The following is a 22,593-nucleotide window of genomic DNA, read 5'->3' as shown; positions in this document are numbered from 1 at the left end:
AGTAAATGTATGATCATAATGTACACCTTAAACTTACGTTAATGTTACATGTCAAATATATTCAATTAACAAAGAAAAAAAGATCATCTCAGAGTAGGAAAGAAATAACGTGAGCTAAAGGAATATTTACTATGTTTTATGAGGTCTATGAAATAGGTAGAAGATCAAAGAGATTAGTTCTGACTAAAGAATACAGTAACAGTCTAAGGGGAAAGATAATGCACAAATCATGCTTGGCTGAAATGCATAGTTTGATTGGGAGATAGAGAATTGATATAAATAATATTATCTTAAGGCAGTCTAGATTTCATTTTAAATGTCTAAGATATTTGATTAGGGAGAAGCCTAAGGAAGTCAATAGGACTGCAGTATATTTCATTCAGGGGCAGGGAAAGAAGTAGCCTCTTAGAATAAATATAAAGGGATGAGGGAAATACTGAACTGCCTGATAGTTGCATTGCAGAGATGATGTTTAATTAGGTTTGAGGACTAAACAAGACAATTGGAAAATTTCCCATCTATTTAAGATTCAGAAACTACCAGGCTATTGGCTAAAGACGAAAGATACCGATATATTAATTTCTGGCACTTTTCCTTGACAGTTACTATTGAGGAACAGTATAGATGAAGTGACAATACAAAAGAAGATAAATCTATTTTTTACCAGGAGGATATGGTATAAATCACGTTATTTTTAACCAACAACAATTTCTATCATTTCTTTTCACTATGATTTATAATGAGATTTTTTTTCCCTTCCTGGTAATAGCTGGACAACTTTGTTAAAAGAAGTTGACACTTGTGAAAAAGCAGATTCTATTGGTTTCATTTCATGTTTAATAGCTTTGTTTACGTTTAATGTATGTACCATGAAATTCACTTAAGTATCCGTTTCAAGCTGATTCAATTATATGGATCCACTTGAGGCTGCAACAAACAGTTTAAATGACTAACACAGAACACCAATCTATAATTTTGTTTCATGAGAACTATACCTAAAGCAATTAAATTCAATATATATTACTAATTCTGTTCATGTCAACAGGACATGATGATATCCTTGCTACCCAAGGGGAGAGTTATCTGACAGATATAGTGCCTTTAAAATACTTTACTGCTTCTTGAAAACAGTAAATTTTTTTTAATAATTCATTCTCAATGGAGTATCAAATTGCCTTTGGTTCCATTCTCTGATCCCGCAAATACCAACAATTAGTATGACTTTTGATATTTAGTGTAAGTCTGTATGACAAATCTCCTTTTCCACTTTAGTATTGGCACTAGAACAATAAAATGGCTCCTCATATCCAGCGAGTAGTGTGCTCTCAGCGGATCATGGATTTTGAATTGAAAGGAATGAAAGTCATCTTGGGGAGCCTGATCTCTACCTGCCCAACCAGTGCATTATGCTGTCAAGGTGATTTACCATCCTGCAAAGCACAATTCACAAAAATCCAGCTCTCAGCACTATATGTGCCTATACGTAAGAATAACATAACCAGAGTGACTACCCTGCCAGCCTTTTGCTCAGCAATTTTTTGCACATGACTTTAATCTTGTGTGCTTGTTGTGAAAGGATAGCTACTGTACTTCCAGGGATTACATATGTGTTTAAATGTAGAAGATCGGAAGAACAAAAGAAGAAGCATTGGCACTGATATAGAGATTTCAAAACTTTCCTAGAAACCTCCAGTGTTCTTTCCTTTATATCTCACTGGCCAGAACTGAGTCACTGAAACAGTAGGGAGGCTGGGAAATCTAGCTTTTTAACTGAGTTATATCGTGCTGCTATAATTGAGCAAAATCAGAGTTCTGATAGGATCAGCAAAGAGAGGTAGAGATATTAAGTAGACAATTACTTGTGTCAGCCATAGTTCACTATTTTTCAAATGCTGTGTAAAACAGACTTCCTGTGTTGTTAATCCCATATACTCTGCTGCAGTTCAGGAATTATCTAAAATTCTTCCCTACAGAAGACAAAGTATGACTATGTTTCAGTAAATTGATGATATGACACAGTATTGGGTTAGTGCATTCCATTTTTCTCTAAGAGAAGCAAATATTTTAGCACTGGGATTACCAATTAATATTTTTCTGAATTATGTATGCAATCATAGGCAAATTATTTGAAAATGTGTCTCAAGTATTTATGAATGCAGTTATTATTATTGTTATATGAGTTAGGGAAAGGCTATGAGGAAGAAAAATTGACAAAAAAAAATTCTACTCTGGCAAACTCTACCTCCTACAGATACTGAGGACTATGATTTAAATATTTCATTCAATTTCCTAGTTACTAATAAATACAAAATATAGCTTTGAGGAAAAGAAAACTATATTCAAGTAAAATTTCATATAGAATTATGAAAAAATTAATATTGAAATCCATAAAGCATTTAAAGGTACTTTACATCTTTTATCTGAACATATACTGACTTTCCACAAACAAATTTGTGTTCATTTTTGGAATAAATGTGAAGTGGTTATACCATAAAAAAGAACAAAATCATGCCATTTGCAGCAACATGGATGGAACTAGAGACCCTCATACTGAATGAAGTAAGTCAGAAAGACAAAGACAAATACCATATGATATCACTTATGCCTAGAGTCTAATATATGGCACAAATGAACTTTTTCACAGAAAAGAAAATCATGGACTTGGAGAACAGACTTATGGTTGCCAAGGGGGAGGTGGAGGAGTAGGATGGATGGGGTGCTTGGGGTTAATAGATGCAGACTATTGCCTTTGGAATGGCTTAGCAATGAGATCCTGCTGTGTAGCACTGGAAACTATGTCTAGTCACTTATGATGGAGCATGATAATGTGAGAAAATAGAATGTGTACATGTATGTGTAACTGGGTCACCATACTGTACAGTAGAAAATTGAGAGAACATTGTAAACCAGCTATAATGGAAAAAAATAAAAATCATAAAAAAATCGAAGAGGTTAAATAGAACCAAAATTGTTGATGTATTTAATTACATCATAAAAACTGAAGAATGTCACAATCCTTGTTTTCAATTACATCTTAGGAAACTCATTGAAGACTTCCACTAAGTGTGTTTTTCTAGTTTATTGATTTCTGCTACAAAACGTTAAGAAAAGGTTATTTTTGAGAATGAAATCTATGCATTAATTATTTAACATCATGAATGCCACTTTGCCTCATCTAGAAACATTATTCTGAGTTGGGGCATTAACTTCTATAGATAAAAGGCTAGTTATTTTGCTTAACTTTATTTCTCTTTAAGTCACCATTCCATGTTTTCTAAAATTATATTTCTCTTATTAATATTTATAAAAAAACTTCATTTTAAATTTTGAAAAGAAATTTAACTACATAAAATTTAATAGTGGAACTGGAACTCTCACTTTTGAAAATTTTGATAGTGATTAGGACTAAAATTTCTTTCATACAAAATCCTTTTTTCTACTTTAGATAGGACTATCTCAAGACTATCTCAAACTCATATAGTGCACTATGTAGTAATTTTGGAAATTCTCAATCATAAAGGAAAAGTGGCAAAATGGGGGAACTTTAGGAATGCCTTTATTTTCCCAATAACTGGACGAAATAAAGGCATTATATAACTTTCCTCACTGGAATGGAGATTATCATTATAAATATATGATTTATATATAATTATAAATATGTATATAAATATTATATATAATTATATGTATATAAATATATATATATAAATATTTTACACACACACACACACATACAAGGAAACAGGTGCCTGAAATTTAAGTAGCTTGGTCAGTTTACTAAGTGCATTCTAGGATCTGACCATGAAATATCCCCAAGTCATTTTGGAATCAACCTTGGGATCTTGGAAAAATAATAAATATGGATTACTTTACTATATTAACTAAACTATAACATGAGTAAATTTTTTTTCAGACCAGCTAGATCTTTATTTATTATATGTACAATAATGGCTTTTAAAAAGAAGTTATAATATTATTTGTGTCTTTAGAACCAATAGGCATCACTAGGTGTAATGCATTTTATTTGATGTCAACTTATCCTGTGTCCTGTGGAACATATGTCATTAATGTAGAAAGATCTGACTGACAAAATATTTAAAATCTGATGATCACCCTTTTTTAACACCATATTGCAAAAATCACTCAAGGGCTAACATACACTTGCAGTGTTGATAAAAAGAGTAACTGGTGTGCTCTTTGTATATAATTAAAAGGTAGCCTTTCTAGTCTTATTACTTGTACAAAACTGAAAATTAAATGTAGAATTTATCAACAGAAAGTTTTTTAGCTGCTATGTTTTCCATTTAAATGATTCACAATTTAAGATACAAGTGAATCTTTATTAAACCACATAAATGTCTCAATAGTCTTTTTTAGGTGTGTGGTTGAAAATCACTGAGTACCATTTACACAGATACATAAACATCATTATTGACTATTGGTGATTTACATGTTTCATGTTAATTACGGTCAAAAGAGCTGGTGCTCACCATAGCTAGCACTTTAAACAATTGTAAATAAAGCTTAAATAAGATTTTTGTAAAACAGTATATCCCTCTGTTTCCCTGATATTAGGTTTTAATCTAGGTTTTCAGGTTCCTTAATTGAACATCAGAAAGATTCAACATGTTTCCATGTGAAATAGGCACAGGCATAACTTACCATATATGTACCAGCTAAAATAACAAGTAATTCATAAGTTTTTGACTGCGAAAGAGCTAGCAGAGAAAATCAAGTGGCTATAAACACCAGGACCACTAAGATATTTGCAGTCTGAATTTAAAAATGTACATCCAGCCTTTGTGAATTCACCATTCTATTTCCAAGACCCTGGAAAGAGACATGGTAGATTTCAGGTTTTATCTTCCACCTAAGTCAAGGGAAGTAACCCTTTTGTAGCAACTCAATCTTTAAGCTTTTTCTATCACCACCTGGCATAAATTCCATAGTTTCTAAAGCAAAGAAATCTTGAACATACAGATTTATTTTAAAAGCAATTGACAATATATTAACTGGAGTAGTTGAGATTTGAGCTGTGTTAATAAACAACCATTAGCCCAGATTTCTTTTGACTCTGGTTCTCTGACCATTCTATGTGACTTACCCACTTAGCTGCCTTCCTCAAAATGCATTTCTTAGGGTGAGTAGTTTTCATGAACATGAAACTGGTCCACCACTTAATAACTAAAAGTGTTTTCTTGCTGAATTAAAAACAATATATTTAAGTAGAATTATCCTCATTAAGCCTACATTAACAAGATTTTTATATATCTGGCCAGAAATATTATATATCTTTTATATTTTGCTGTCATCTCCTTTACTGTTTCATAGTCTTCTGCATATTTCAAGTGGTAAGGTTAAACTATCACTCTTTAAAGGGTATTAAGCAAATGGCATGAAGTAGTTACCTCAACAAACTTATATGAAGTGATAAATTATTCACAATATTTGTTTCATCATATTGATTAATAGGATTTAAGTATAAAACAGTACATACCTTACTAAGCAAATTGTGCATAGTCTAGTAACTCAAGACACACAATTCTTTTCTCTGGATATAGCAATCCATACATAGTTAATATAATAGGAAACAAGTCCTCATTGGCAGTTTGTCATTGGAAAATCAGGATAAGTACCAAAATGTACTTCTTAACATAATGGAAACAAGACAACCCCAAAGTCCTGATCTTAAAGATAAACACTAATGATTCTATTTGGACACAAAAGTTTTGCTTTATTTTAACTACTCTTCGTTAAAAGCACTAATTGGAAATGTTGTGATATAGTCATGCCAAATGAGAGGATAGAATGAAAGTATTACTGTTAAAAGGTACATTTATAAGTAACTTCTATCCCAATATTTCTTATATAACATTCCATTTCTAGTAACTGATTCCTTAATTTTAAATATATTTGTATGTATTTTATTCTAGTTATTTAAAACACAATTTCCACTAAAACTCGTTAGTTCTCAGGATGTTAAATTACATAATAATAGGTCTTTTAAGCTTACATTACAAAAAAAAAATCAGCCTCAAAGAGAATACTCAGCATGTTTTTTTATAATCCCTCTTAGCACTTTCTACAGACAACAGTCTAAGAGATTTGCATATTTAATAATCTTTGTAGTAGGACATACATCCACAGCATCCCATGATGATTCAGACAATATAATATTGAAATTAAAAAAACATATAAACATCAAGGCATACATTTCATTCACAAAATCATTTTTCTTAAGGGAAAGACCAAAAAAATTGTAGGAGCAAAGATAATTTCATAGAGTAGTATTTGAATAGCAGCCTATATATGTTTCAGATAATTTTTTGTTACCTGAAGTACTTAAGTAACTTATAATAAATATATACAACCAAATGAAACTTTATTTGAATATTGTGTTGTTGATGTACTTGCTTCACTAAAATACAAACTACAGCAGAGTTTAATACTAGTCAAATCTTGCCCTCAGTGACCAGCTTTCTTTATCCAGAGTAAATAAGCATGTGTGCATGCACACATACACACACGCACACCTGCATGTACTCACACCAAGAGGTGCGAACATTCAGGTGGATACTCAGACATACAGAAACACAAAGAATTCATATTTTTAATAAGTTTTTCATAAATTCAAGAAATATGTGGAAAGTTTTAAAATCCAAATAAGAAGTCTCTATCCTAGGAATGTTCTATTAAGTAACCATAGTATTTATTCATAAATAAATGTTGGGCTCTCTAAAAGGACAGTTAATTGACTAATTCATGTACATGTGCATGTACATACATGCATACAATGTGTTTGTGAGTGTATAGTCTGCAGACTTATTGATGCGGGTTCTCTGAAAAAAATGTGTTATATGCTGCATAACTATATAAGGGGATATTTATGACCAAATATGACTCTCCTGTGTTAGTTATGTGGCTGTGCCATTTACTTGAAGATCTTGTAAAGATCGTGCCCTTTACTTAAAGATCTGATTCAGAATACTTCTAACATGACCAGAAAGGATATAGGAAACTGCAAGAGCATCCTGGACCTATCACTGCTTCATCTGTGTCTCCTGATTATGAGTATCCTAGAAATGATTTATAAAACTTAAGACATTATTTACTATTTGGATACATTAAAAATGGGTTTATGTTTAGCCTTAGCAAAGTTTTTATTAACAAATTGTCGAGAAGTCATGAGATTTTTGTGGTTTTCAGATTATGCTGCTATAGCATACATAATCTTATAATGAATTATTGCGTACACTTCATTATTATTTTGGCATCACATACTATGATATGATGATTTTGATCACAGAGAAGAGATGAAATAGAATAGAATTCATAATTTTCCTTAACAAACACTTATATATCCTTGGTTTTATGCTCAGTTAACTTCTTTCATGTAATGTAAAACTTGAGGGCTGAAGCATTATGTAATCTCTGTTTTAAATAGACAGCATTTCTTTAAATGCCACAGAAATATGCAAAGATAAGAAGCTTTTTACTGGTATGATGGATAATCAAATATCTAGGAGAACAGTTCGTTTATCTTTAATTTATTCAATCACATTGTTTTAGAAAAAGTGAGGTCATTTTTTAATGTGCTAAAATAACAATGCCTAAGGTAGGAGAGTACACAGAAATAAAAACATTGGTTTATTTGATTGCAGCATGCATCTGTACACAAATTAGCCATAAAAGCACTAACCTGTTTTAGGGTCTACAGAGAAGTAGGGCTGTCCCTGGAGAATACTGTAAACCACCCGAGCACTGTTTCCATAGGTAGGGTCATCTGCATCAGTGGCTGTCACCTGTAGAACAGAGGTACCTGTGCATTCAGGAAAACAAATTTTAGTGTGTGATGGCCTTAAGCGGAGGATTCATTTGTACACAGAAAAAGATTATGTCAAAAATCCATTGAGAGCAATAATACCTTACATTCCTTATATTTGTCTGTCAAGCATCTTCCTTGCTTTTTTTTTTTTTCAGTTTTCTACTGTCCTAAATGAGAGCCTAAAATGGAATATTTGTTTTCAAATACTTTAATATGGTTCTTTATGTGCTAATACCATTGTGAAGGGTCTCTTTTAATTCCTACACAATCAGAGTTGGGTTGGGTCAATGCTCAAGAATCAAACTGGTATTAACTGGTGGGGGAGGGGGTAAAATCAAAACTATTTTGAGGGCATATGGTTGACTCTTGAACAATGCTGGGGTTAGGGGCACCAATCCCCCAGGTAATAGAAAATCTGTGTATAACTTATACTCAGCCCTCCCTATATGCCATGTACCACCAGTTCCTACATATCCGCATCCTTGGATTTAACCAAGCATAACTGTTTATAACACTGGAACAATTACTACTGAAAAAAAATCAGTATATAAGTGGACCTATAGAATTCAAATCCATGTTGTTCAAGGGCCAACTCTTTATTGCATGCCATGTGACTACTCAGAAAACTGGAGTTGTGATTGTTTGTAATTAGGTGGGAAGGTAGATGAGTTGACATTCAATTATCAATGACATCAAAACAGCAAAGTCATTTCCCATCATCCATGGAAATTTTTATTTTCTTGCATAGTTTCTTACAAATTTCTTCATATTCCTATTAATGAGTTCCCTAACTTGCCTCCAAAGTTCATAGTTCATTTCTTTAGGCTATTCTACACAGTACTAATATAATTATTTCCTACAGTGGGTATAAGAATATGCCTATCACAGTGATTCTGAAAGTTTAAAATTATTTTAAAGTAATTCAAAAAACCTTCAAATGCTATATTTTGAAGTACTAAAATTAGTGGGTCTATTATTCTGGTGTCTTTATGTTTATACATTTTGAACACCATTTGCATAATTAGATACATCTATGTAATATTTCAGTTACTCCTAAATGGAAACTGATTTAAATGTAACTTGACAACCATCTATTAAGGACTATACACCTTCATTGTAGAATTAGTGGTTAAGAGTTCCCATGTATTCATGAAATATACTTGATGAATCATTTAATGATACCCAATGGATAATTCTGCATTAATTAGAAAACTTCTACCTACTAATTTGGGTTTTCAAATTAAAATATTTCCACAATCAAGCAAACCCTATATGAAATTCTACTTTCATTTTGGTACTGAATTATGGAGGTCTTGACAATTTTTTAATTTTAGTAATTAATTCAATGATTTAGATCTGACACAACTATTAAGGATCTGATATCTCCTTAAATTCAAAGCTTTAACTTCAGTGTTGAAATTTAGACACAACTTAGAGTAAAACCTTTTCTGTACCATCAAAGGATCCTAGAAAACTTAATAGAGTTAGTATGCCAAATTCACTTGACAATCCTTATTAGCAGAGAATAAATGCATAGTTGGTCCTTATATGGTTGCACCCAGGAATTCAACCAACCACTGATCATGTACTCTGTTCATGATGCTCAGTGGTTGAATTTCTGGATATGAAATCCACAGATATGGAGTTATGGAGTGCCAACTAAGGGACTTAAGCCTCTGTAGGTTCTGGTATCCATGGGGAGCCCAGAACAATTTCCTTGCAGATACTAAGAGACAACTGTATTTAGACTTTTAATAAAGTACCACAATTTTGGCCTCCAAGTAGTATTTTTACATTGAAACGGTAAGCAAAAATATAATTAGTAATTATGCATACTCAGAGATAAAGGGCTATGTCATACCTAAAAATTAATTTCTAATCGTGAATATCAAAACACAATGGTGACACCCTTTGCTGGCAAAAATTAAGCCACTAATACACTGCTGGTGGAAATATAAGTTTGGCAGATTCTTAAAAAAAAAAACAAAATCTCCATATACCATGAAACCCAGCAAATTGTACTCTTGGGGTATTTATGCTGAAGTAATGAAAACATATGTTCAAATAAGAACCTCTTTAAAAATATTCACAGCAACATTATTCTTATCAGCCCCAAACTGGAAGAAGCCCAGATGTCCTTCAGTGGGAAGATGGTTAAACAAGGCATGGTAAGTTATTACTATGGAATACTACACAGCAATAACAATGAACAGACTATTGATAGATACACATCAACTTGGATGACTCTTCAAGGAATTGTACACAGAGAAGGAAGAAAAAAAAATCCTGAAAGCTTATATACTGTATGATTCTATTTATTTAACCTCCTTGAAATAATGAAATTTTAGAAACAAATGGCAGATTAGTATTTGCCAGAGTTTGGGGAAGAATAAGTGGAAAGGGATGGGTTTGGTCATAAAAGGGCAACATGAGGGATCCTGGTGATGCTGGAACTGTGTGGTATTTTGATTGTGGAGGTAGATACATGAACATACACATGCAATACATTACCTAGAACGAAACACATTCCTGTGCACACACAGGTAAACTTGGGAAATCTAAATAAGTTTGGGAAATCATTTCAATAACCTGATTATGTCATTGTTTTAGAAGACTTATTTGGGCTTGTGTGGTACCATGATTCTTCTCATTATAGCACTAGTTCCTGGCTTGATTACATGTTACATGTAGACTAGTTCTTCTACTACTAAGTAAAATTATTATTATTACAAGAACATTTTTTGGTGATGTCTCAACACTTGCTCCAACCCATATTCATCTCTCCAACTTGTTCAGGAAATATAAATCAAAAAAGGTGGTTTAGAAGGCATTTTCATTTGGTACATCATTGAAAAATTAAAATCTGTGGTAGGTACCCAGGCCAGTCTCTAAAAGTATAGAAAGCCCATACTATGGCTAAAATGTTATAAAATTATATCAGTTACATCTTGAATCTTAAAGGAAAAAACACTGATTGTTTTTCCTATAAGATCAATTCAACTCCTAAAAACAAACAAAAAAATAAACAAACAAAAACCAGGAGAGCTAGAAAGCAGTAAAATAATGGCCATCTTTTAAGAAACTGCACTGCTAAAATCCTTAGGTTTTAAAACTTGCTCTGGCCTTACAATAGTTATTCAGGTCTAAATATTTTTAATGTCTTATAAAAATGGTCCATAGCAGCCATTCCAAGGGGTAAACTGGGAAAATCACATCTCATTTCTAGTGATGGGCTGGACCACTACATGAAGGAAAAAAGTGTTTTGCTTGGCTTGAGCTCTCTTTAAAAGTCCAGGCTTGTTTAATGAAAGCTAACACACAGTAATGGAGTGGCAAGTGAAATAAAGAACAAGGAGAAAAGGAGAAATAAAGGTAGAATGGTGGTGTTCACTAAGTCATGGTTTAAAGTAGCAAAGGGGAGTGAGCAGAGCAAAAGAGAATTCCAGGGGAGGGAAAAAACATACTAACTCTCTACCCTGGTTAACAGGTACCATTGTTATCAACTACACACACCTCTGTACAATGGCCCTCATGGGTACTGAGCAATTCTATTTGTGTGTATAGCAAAGAACAGCAAATTACCTCTGTCACTGTACTGTGGTGGCATCTGAAGGTATCAGTCTGCCACTTTGAGTACACATATTGCTAGTTGAAGAGAACACAGGCATACACACACCACAGCTCAACCAAAGGTCAACTTGTCCCCAATAAAGCAAGATTAGAGTTAAACAGCAGGAATGGAGAATAAATCTCTTAACAAAATGTCCACAGATTCTTTATCAAGGAGAATTGGTAAGAAAGTTTTAGACCAAAAGGAATATATATGCTTTTCTTACTTTCTTATTTATTTGAAGATTTGACAGGAACATTTTAAAAACCATTGGTGTTTTGGGGTTTTCCTTTACATTAGGGGAAAAAAGGCTTTTTTTTTTTCATTAAGATGTATAAATAATAAAAGCATAGAACTCCTTAGTGTGTATGTTGTGAGCTGAATTGTTTCCCCTTAAAGTTCATATGTTGAATTTCTAAACTCCAGACTTCAACAAGGGAACTTATTTGGAAATAGGGCCATTATAGATGCAATTAATTAAGATGAAGTTATGCTGCAATAGTTTGGGCCTTCACCCTATTATGACTGGTGTCCTTATAAAAAACAGGAAATTTGGAGGGAGACAAATAGACATACTCACATTATGTGAAGATGAAGGCACAGAAAAAAGGATTTGGATTTTCTTCCACAAGCCAAGATAAGTCAAAGATTTTCAGCAGATCACTAGAAGCTGGAGGAGTCTTGGAACAGATCCTTCCCAAGTGCTTTAAGATGAACATGGATTCATTGATAACTTAACCTCAGACATCTGCTTTAGGGAACAGCGATACAACATATTTTTATTGTTTAAGCTGCCCAGTCTTTGGTCCTTTGGTACAGTAGCCCTCACAAACTAATATATTATGTTACAGTTACAGTGGGAAGAAGTGACATTTATTCTCAGAATTTACAGTTGTTCTTAAACTGACTCTGGACAAGAGTTCGAAGTTACAAGCCAAGAATAAAAGGTTAGATCATATCCTAAGGTATTTGATGCCAGATACTTCATAAATGACATAAAATCAAAAGTTAACCTCACAAGTAGGTAACACTAAGTTAGGTAGAAATGAAAGATATTTGATTTTTTTTTAATATTAGGCATTCCTAGCAAGCTATCTATTGGCACTTTGAAGTTAATTAGTTATACTGGTCATTTTAATGAATAATTTTTTATTCCTGTAAAAGTGCAAATAAAAAAAAAATATAAGCATAGGTATATGTACGGTTGAGAAAAGTATCCCATATGGAAAAACTCAATTATTTTCTTCAAGCTATGGGCCCTAATTGCATATAAAAAAGTGAAAATTATAATCCTCTACAGAGCTAGATTTCAAGGAAAAATATATAAAGAGATGCCTGAAAGTCCATGATTCCACCAGAATATTAAAGTATCTATTTTTCCAAGGAAAATTTGAATTTAAATAGAATTTAAACCAATAGTCCCTTCTCTATATAACTGGCTTCCAATCAAAGAAATCTTTAAAAAGTGCTATTTAAACATTTTTTTTTTAGTTTTTACAAGTCTCTCCATTAAAAACAATAACCACAGAAACATTGTATTTTAAAGTTTCATCGACTATTTAGTGTTAAATATGTCCTATGGCGCACAGTTAGCTAATCCCATGCTAGGGATTAGAGCCTCTCAGCTGATGTTTGAAACGAATCTGAAAAAGATTCGAGTACATAAAAGAGCTCTCAAGATATCCTTTATGCAATAAAACTTAAGTCTTGTTTCCTTTGGGGACTGCCCTGTGTCATTCTTTTCGCTTGGCTTCTTTTTGTACTACTGCTTTATAAACAGCACACATTCCATAATGTTACATATCAATGAGAAACAGAGTGGACTTTCTTGGAAGTCTCTAAAGACCAATTTGAAATATTTAATAAGGCATTTTAATACCAAGCAAACATTCTCTGAGATTGCAAATCATCATGCATGACTTGTCAGGGTTCACAGCTCTGTTAAAATCTCAAGTGAATTACCGTTGAGCAAGAACTTTGAGTAAAAATAAGCTGGAGATTTATGAAGGCTGAGAGTACCTCTCTGAAGGAATCTCTTAGGGCTTAATTCTCAGATGATTTTTCCAGGGACTGTGGAAAAGCAAGAGTCATCAAGACACAACTTTCATTCTACACAGAAGGACTGTGATTCCACCAACAGAGCAGTAACACCATATTCCAGTCATTGCGTGATTTTATAAAGCTTTGAGTAGTCACCCAAAAATTATTGGATTAAAAAATAATCCTCTGAAAGAACACTTATGAAACATCTGAGTAACAAAGCAAAATTCACTAGTCTAATTTTATACTTTAAATCACAGCTATTGCTACTTCCCATGTGCTTCCAAGTAGATCCTTTTTATGGAAGACCTAATGTGAGACTTGATATTACTCAAGTAAACTTTTTATCATGTCCCTTACATGAAAAAAATAATTATTAAGGCAATAATATATATTTAGAGTGCCAGTGATATGGGGATCCCTTAGCTATATGTCAATTAATTTAATAATATGATATCTATTGATAAAATTACATTCAATGTCCTTTTACAGATGGGAGCATTGAGGTTCATAAACATTATATAGTTGTCAAATTGAGAAGGCAGAATTCAAGCCTGGCCCTATCTGTTTTGATATGTAACATTCTTTCCTGTATACACCATTGCTATATCTGTTGAGTTTAATAGTTACAATATCATTTGCCTTTTTCTTGCTCATCTCTGTGGTTCCATGGTGGTGTGTAATGACAGCCCAGATGCATCTACTTAAAGAGAGGCTGCATTATATTTCACCACCCCCCCCCACACACACACCATAGCCCAAGGCCAAATCGATAAATATATTTTGTCAGACGAAGGTATGTATAAAATACTTAGGGAGAAGCAAACTCCAGTTACCTACAATGATATTGTGTTCTTCTGTAGCCTTATAGAATGCTCATAATTCTCTTGATTTCTATATGGAGTAAATGGGTGCAGTAAAAAGGTACTTGACTCATACCCCACCAGTCTTACATATTTTCTAAATGCATTTGTACATTGCTCTCACATTAGTCTCTATCCTGTTCTTCTCTGTTTGCAGGAAATTGTCATTGACATTGATTAGTGTTTCCCATGTCCTTTCATGAATGCCCAGCTACCGGGGAAAGGTAACACTATCCTCCAAGCCTTAGGTATTCTAAAGTCCTTGAGTGGTTGCCTCACAGCCCACTATTTTGGCTTTTCATTTCTCCTACCATTTCTGTAACTTGTACCACAGACTCAGTCCCTTCTACTGAATTAAATGATGGTAGATTTTATTTTCCTGATTGAATGCTGATGCATACCGAAGGTATTAATGGGTTTCTCCCCAACTATCCTTCATACTTTTTGAATAATGACTGAATTTTACCAAATATAAAGATTAGTTTTTGCACTTGCTTCAAATATAGTTACTACTTGCCAATGAGAATCTGGGTGTTACATTGAATAACTTGAAATCATTTAACATATTGGAGTCTGACAAAACATAATTTGGAGATCTGTGAATTTTATGTAAAATTTAAAGAAATGAGACTTTTGGGGAGAATGCTTTTAATATGGAAAATTCATTATACATATATTCTATCCATCTATTATTTTAATTTAATTTAATTTAATTTAATTATTTATTTATAATGATCATAACAATCTGATTTCACAGGATTTCCATCCCACAGCCCAAGCACATACCCCCACCCCCCAACCTGTCTCCTCCAGAGACCATAAGCATTTCAATGTCTGTGAGTCAGCACCTGTTCTGCAAAGAAGTTCAGTCTGTCCTTTTTTCAGATTCTACATATCAGTGGAAGCATATGATGTTGGTGTTTCATTGAATGGCTGACTTCGCTTAGCATGATAGTTTCTAGGTCCATCCATGTCACAAAAAAAATGCTGGTATTTCATTCTTTTTAATGGCTGAGTAATATTCCATTGTGTATATGTAGCACCTCCTCTTGATTCACTCCTCTGCCAATGGACATTTAGGTTGTTTCCATGTTTCGGCTATTGTAAAGAATGCTGCAATAAACATTGGAGCACATGTCTTTGCGAGTCATGGTTTTCGCTGGAGAGATGCCCAGGAGTGGGATTGTTGGATCAAATGGTAGTTCTATTTTTAGGTTTCTGAGGAATCTCCATACTGCTTTCTACAGTGGTTCCACCAATTTACAATCCCACCAACAGTGTACTAATGTTACTTTTTCTCCACATCCTCTCGAGCACTTATTGTTTGTAGACTTTTTAATGATGGTCATTCTGGCTGGGGTAAGTGGGTACCTCAGAGTGGTTTTGATTTTCATCTTTCTAATAATGAGTGATGTTGAACATACTCTCATGTGTTTTTTGGCCCTCTGTATGTCTTCTTTGGAGAACTGTCTGTTTAGATCTTCCACCCATTTTTTGGTGGGGTTTTTGTTTTTTTGGTATGGAGCTGCAGAAGGTGTTTATAAATTTTGGAGATTAATCCCTTGTCCGTCAATTCACTTGCAAAGATTTTCTCCCATTCTGTGGGTTGTCTTTTCATTTTGTTTAGGGTTTCCTTTGCTGTGCAGAAACTTTTAACTTTGTTTAGGTCCCATTTGTTTATTTTTGTTTTTATTGTCAATACTCCAAGAGGTGGATCTGAGAGGATGTTGCTGTTGTTTATGTCAGAGAGTGTTTGGCCTACGGTTTCCTCTAAGAGTTTTACAGTGTTGGGTCTTATATCTAGGTCTTTAATCCATTTGGAGTTTCTTTTTGTGTATGATGCTAGAGAGTGTTCTAATTTCATTCTTTTCCATGTGGCTATCCAGTTTTCCCAGGACCACTTATTGCACAAGCTGTCCTTTCTCCATTGTATATTCTTGCCTCCTTTGTCATAGATTAGTTGGCTGTAGGTGCATGGCTTGAATTCTGGGCTTTCTATCCTGTTCCACTGATGTATATTTCTGTCTTTGTGCCAGTACTGTGCAGTTTTGATGATTGCTGCTTTGTAGTATAGTCTTAGGTCAGGGAGCCTGATTCCTCCAGCTCCATTTTTCTTTTTCAAGATATCTTTGGCTATTCTGGGTCTTTTGTGCTTCCAAACAAACTTTAAAATATTTTGTTTGAGTTCTATTATTTTTAGATATAGATGAATAGCATTAAATACTTCAATACTTTTTAAAGTATTCTCTAGTTTAGCATAGGTCATAATTAAGTCCACTGTATAATGGCTGATTTTATATCAATTTTTATTATCAAAAATTAGAATTTGTTTCTACAAGTTGCTTTAATATGTACACTTTGGAAAATACTGTACTAAGAATAAGTGTTATTAGGAAGTTCAGCATTTTTTCTCAATAATACACTATTATTTCATCTGAATTTTCATTCAGTAATAACAAAAGCAGAAATAAGTCCAAAACCAATAAACAATGAAACTACTACCAAATAGAATACCAAAGACAAAAGTATTTTGTTCTTCCTTGCTCATAAAAGTTGTCAATGATATTTCAGAAGAGTTTAATAAAAGGTCATAAATATTTATGTATATATTATATATATACATATTTGTGTAAATATATATATATTTACATATATTTACACAAATATGTGTAACAACTGACATTCAACCACTGACCTCAATCAATTGGGAAAATAACTTCAATTTATTTTTTACCAGTTATCTGAAAAATTGATTTTTAAATATTATAATAACACAGCGTATACATATTTTACAGTAACCAAAAATAAAACAAATTAATAGGCATAAAATTAAAATACTCTTTATGCCTTTGTTCCATGCCTATTCCTACCAGATCCACTATTCAAAAGCAGCAACATTTGTCCTAGCATATGTTATTTCATTACAATTTTTTAAATTTTTTTATCACAATTGAAAATATTCATTGAGGAGTTCCCATTGTGGCTCAGTGGTAACGAGCCCAACTAGTCTCCATGAGAATATGGATCCAATCCCTGGCCTTGCTCAGGATGAAGGATCCCACATAGCTGTGAGCTGTGGTGTAGGTCACAGATATGGCTTGGATTTTGCATTGCTATGGCTGTGGCACAGGCCAGCAGCTGCAGTTCTGATTGGACCACTAGCCTGGGAATTTCCATATGCTGCACGTGTGGCCTCAAAAAAAAAAATAAATAAAAGCAAAAAAAAGAAAATATTAATAGATATTCCATGATTAAATGTAAAGAATTCACTGCATCTACATGAACTCCCAATACTTCTCTCCAACCACAAAATTTTACTTACACTATTAATTTTAATTATGTTAATATTAAAGATTAAATGTTTAAGTCCCTATATCTTGCTACATTGATTTTAGATAGCAGATACTGTGTCCCTCATGATTTCAGAGGAAACATATATAATTTACTAGCTTTTCATCCTTGATTTTTGTCAGTTATATATTTGAGGTCATTGTATGTAGCATACAACGTTATACTATGCTCTTCCTCTAAAAAAAGAAATGACTTTTATGTATTTTCTATGTTTTGAGAGACGGAATATACATACAATGGACAATGACCAGACCACATGTAAAAACAGAACTCTGAATCAAAATCTGCAGCAGACACTTTTAAAAACCAACCCATTATCTACAATAATCAGCACAGGATACAGGCCACCACCCATAAACCAGGCTATAAGAAGTCAAATCATCTCCCTAGCAACAATTCAGGAAGCCAAATAGTAACAGTCTCAAATGGCCAGAATTTTATTGATAACATCCAGCTTCACTAATTTTTCCCCATTTACAACTTGACCAATTAGATAAAGCAAAATACACATCTTTAACCAATCACATAGTATGATCTGCTTCTAGTTAGCCCACCTACAGTTTCCCCACAGCCTTCAACTATGGTATCCTTGAAGCATTTCCTTTTGTCCACTATAAAGCTTTCTCATTCTCCTGCCTTCCTTCGAGCCCTTGACAAAATACAAGTGATAGTGGTTAACTATAGCAAACTCTATATAGATTTTGCTTATTTTTCATTTGATTGGTCTTCATTTGTTTCTATAAGTTATCTATAAAAAATAAAGAAGAAGCATGCTTTAACTACAAGAAATGTATTCTCTCCAGATCCAATGAACGCAACTTAAATAATTCAAAAAGATGCAAATGCCTTATTTCTATGCTTCTGTCAACAAAATGAGAATGTTTAAAGTTTCAAGATCAAATGACTTCAGAATTTTTTAATGTGTGGAATATTTTCTACTCATTATTTTCTATATCCAATATATTCTTTCTTTCTAGTAGTTTAATACTTACTTTAATACTTTCTAGTATACTTTGATACTTTAATAAATTCTTTCTAGTATAGTTTAATACTTTTTAAAGTTAATAACTACTTCTAGCACATAAATGCACTATATGTCCATTCTGATCTACAGATTCAATGCAGTCTCTATCAAAATCCCAAAGTTAATAGAAAATACAAAAGACTATGATAGTAGAAGCAAACTTGAATAATAAGAACAAAACTAGAGGAATCACAATTTCTGATTTCAAAATATAAAACTAAAGTAATTAAAAGTGTGTGGTACTGGCATAAAAACAGATATATGGACCAATGTAACAGAATAAAGAACCCAGAAAAAAATCAACACATTTTTTATGTAAATTAGGTCCATCTCATGGTGATTTAATTAATCTATTCTGGTGAAATACTTTATGTCTTTTTTAACTATTACTCAATTAATTTATTATATTTATAGTTGTACAAAGATCATCACAGTCCAATTTTATAGGATTTGCATCCCACACCCCCAGCGCATCTGCCACCCCACAAACTGTTTCCTTTGAAAACCGTAAGTTTTTCAAAGTCTGTGAGTCAGCATCTGTTCTGCAAAGAAGTTTAATTAAGTTTAATTAAGTCCCATTCATTTATTTTTCTTTTTACCATCTTTAAGAGGTGGATCTGAGAAGATGATGCTGTCGTTTATGTCAGAGAGTGTTTGGCCTATGGTTTCCTCTGAGAGTTTTATAGTATCTGGTCTTATATCTAGGTCTTTAATCTATTTGGAGTTTATTTTTGTGTATGGTGTTAGGGAGTGTTCTAATTTCATTCTTTTCCATGTGGCTGTCCAGTTTTCCCAGCACCATTTATTGAACAGGCTTTCTTTTCTCCATTGTATATTCTTGCCTCTTTGTCATACATTAGTTAGATGTAGGTGCTTGGGTTTAATTCTGGGCCTTCTATCCTGTTCCACTGATCTATATTTCTGTTTTGATGATTGTTGCTTTGTAGTATATTCTGAAGTCAGGGAGCCTGATTCCTCCAGCTCCATTTTTCTTTTTCAAGATATCTTTGGCTATTCTGGGGCTTTTGTGCTTCCAACCAAACTTTAAAATGCTTTGTTCTAGTTCTATGAAAAATGTCCTTGGCAATTTGATAAGGATTTCATTGAATCTGTAGATTGCCTTGGGTAGTATAGTCATTTTGATAATATTGACTCTTCCAATCCAAGAGCATGGTATGTCCATCTGTTGTGTCATCTTTAATTTCTTTCATCAGTCTTATAGTTTTCAGAGTACATATCTTTTGTCTCTTTAGGTAAGTTTAGTCCTAGGTATTTTATTCTTTTGGATGTGATGGTAAACGGGATTGCTTCTGTAATTTCTCTTTCTGATCTTTCATTGTTAGTATATAGAAATGCCATTGATTTCTGTGTATTAATTTTGTATCCTGTGACTTTGCCAAATTTATTGATGAGCTCTAACAGTTTTCTGGCAGTATCTTTAGGATTCCCCAGGTATAGTATCATGTCATCTGCAAATAGTGATAGTTTTACTTCTTCCTTTACAATTTGGATTTCTTTTATTTCTTTTTATTCTCTGATTGCTGTAGCTAGGACTTCCAAAACTATGTTGAATAGGAGTGGTGAGACTGGACATCTTTGTCTTGTTCCTAATCTCAGTGGGAATTCTTTCAGCTTTTCACCATTGAGAATGATATTAGCTGTGGGTTTGTCATATATGGCCTTTATGACGTTGAGGTAGGTTCCTGCTATGCCCACTTTCTGAAGGGTTTTTATCAGAAATGTGTGTTGGATTTTGTCAAAGGCTTTTTCTACATCTTTTGAGAGGATCTCATGGTTTTTATTCTTCAGTTTGTTAATGTGGGGTATCACACTGATTGATTTGTTTATATTGAAGAATACTTGCATCCCGGGGATAAATCCCACTCGATTATAATGTACAATCCTTTTAATGTATTGTTGAATTTGGTTTGCTAGTATTTTGTTGAGGATTTTTGCATCAATGTTCATCAGTGAAATTGGCCCGTAGTTTTCTTTTTTTTTGTGGTATCTTTGTCTGGTTTTGGTGGCCTCATAGAATGAGTTTGGGAGTGTCCCTTCCTCTGTGATTTTTTTGGAATAGGTTCAGAAGGATAGGTGTTAGCTCTTCTCTAAATGTTTGATAGCATTCACCTGTGAAGCCATCTGGTCCTGGACTTTTGTTTGTTGCAAGTTTTTTAATCACAGTTTCAATTTCAGTACTTGTGATTGGCCCATTCATCTTTTCTATTTCATCTTGGTTTAGTCTTGGAAGCTTGTACTTTTCTAGGAATTTGTCCATTTCTTCTGGGTTTTCCATTCCATTGGCATATAGTTGCATATAGTAGTCTTTTATGATCCTTTGTATTTCTGTGATGTTCATTGTTACTTCTCCTTTTTCATTTGTAATTTTATTGATTTGAGTCCTCTCTCTTTTTTTCTTGATAAGTCTGGCTAAGGGTTTATCAATTTTGTTGATCTTTTCAAAGAACCAGTTTTGGTTTCATTGATATTTCTATGGTTTTCTTCATTTCTATTTCAGTAATTTATGCTCTGATCTTTATGATTTCTTTCCTTCTACTAACTTTAGGTTTTGTCTGTTCTCTCTCTAGTTGCTTTAGATATAAAGTTAGCTTGGTTTTTTTTTTTTTTTGCTTTTTCTTATTTCCTGTGGTGGGCTTGTATTGCTATAAACTTTTCACTTAAAATGGCTCTTGCTGCATCCCATTGGTTTTGGAGTGTTGCATCTTAGTTGTTATTTGCTTCTAGGTATTTTTTAATTTCCTCTTTGATTTCTTCAGTGATCCATTGGTTGTTTAGTAGCATGTTGTTCAGCCTCATGTGTTTGTATTTTTTGCGGATTTTTTCTTGTTGTTGATTTCCAGTCATATAGCGTTGTGGTCAGAAAAGATGTTTGATATGATTTCAATTTTCTTAAAGTTACTGAGGTTTGATTTGTAGCCTAGGATGTGATCAATCTTAAAGAAAGTTCCATGTGCACTTGAGAAGAATGTGTTCTGTTGATATTGGATGGACTGTCTTATAAATATCTATTAAGTCCATCTGGTCTAATGCTTCATTCAGGGCCTGTGTTTCCTTATTGATTTTCTGTCTAGATGATCTGTCCATTGCTGTAAGTGGGGTGTTAAAGTCCCCCACTCTTACTGTGTTATTGTCGATTTGTCCTTTTAAGGTTGTTAGCAGTTGCCTTATATCTTGTGGTGAACCTATGTTGGGTGTGTAGATATTTAAAATTGTTATATCTTCTTCTTGGATTGATCCTTTGATCATTAGGTAGTGACCTTCATTGTCCCTTAAAATATTCATTTTAAAGTATATTTTGTCTAATATGAGTATTGCTACTCCAGCTTTCTTTTGTTTCCTTTTTGCATGGAATATTTTCTTCCATCCTCTCACTTTCAATTTGTATGGTTCCCTAGAAGTGAAGTGGGTCTCTTGAAGACAGCATACATATGAGTCTTGTTTTTGTATCCATTCAGCCAGTCTATGTCTTTTGGCTGGGGTGTTTAGTCCATTAACATTTATGGTAATTATTGATATGTATGTTCTTATTGCCATTTTATTACTTGCTTTGGATTTATTTGTGTCGCTCTTTTTTCTTCTCTTCTTCTCTTGTTCTCTCCTCTTGTGCTTTGGTGACTATCTTTAGTGTTGTATTTGAGTTGATTTTTCTTGTTTGTTTGTGCTATCAATTGTAGATTTTTGGTTTGCACTTACTCTGAAGTTTTGATGTAAGTGTCTATACATATAAGAGATTGTTTTAGGTTGTTGGTCTCTTAATTGCAAGTGCATCTCCAGTATCCTGAATTTGTACCATCTTCTTCTCACGATTTCTGATTTGGGTGGCATAATTTTGCATGGACCATTTCATATCTTTACTGTA

At 33.2% G+C, this 22,593-nt stretch overlaps 1 protein-coding gene across 4 annotated transcripts in view; it reads right to left on the bottom strand.

Moving 5' to 3' along the window:
- The window catches only part of CDH18 (cadherin 18), a 721,675-nt gene that overhangs the window by 211,467 nt on the left and 487,615 nt on the right, over nt 1-22,593 (bottom strand). For all 4 annotated transcript variants that reach the window (XM_047767725.1, XM_047767734.1, XM_047767743.1 and 1 more), the window contains exon 4: nt 7,700-7,819. In XM_047767725.1, the coding sequence (XP_047623681.1) occupies nt 7,700-7,819 (120 nt within the window). The remainder of the gene's footprint in view (nt 1-7,699; nt 7,820-22,593) is intronic.

This window comes from Phacochoerus africanus, chromosome 1, assembly GCF_016906955.1.
Source record: "Phacochoerus africanus isolate WHEZ1 chromosome 1, ROS_Pafr_v1, whole genome shotgun sequence".
Lineage (NCBI taxonomy): Eukaryota > Metazoa > Chordata > Mammalia > Artiodactyla > Suidae > Phacochoerus > Phacochoerus africanus.
This window is presented reverse-complemented; position numbering and strand designations above follow the sequence as displayed.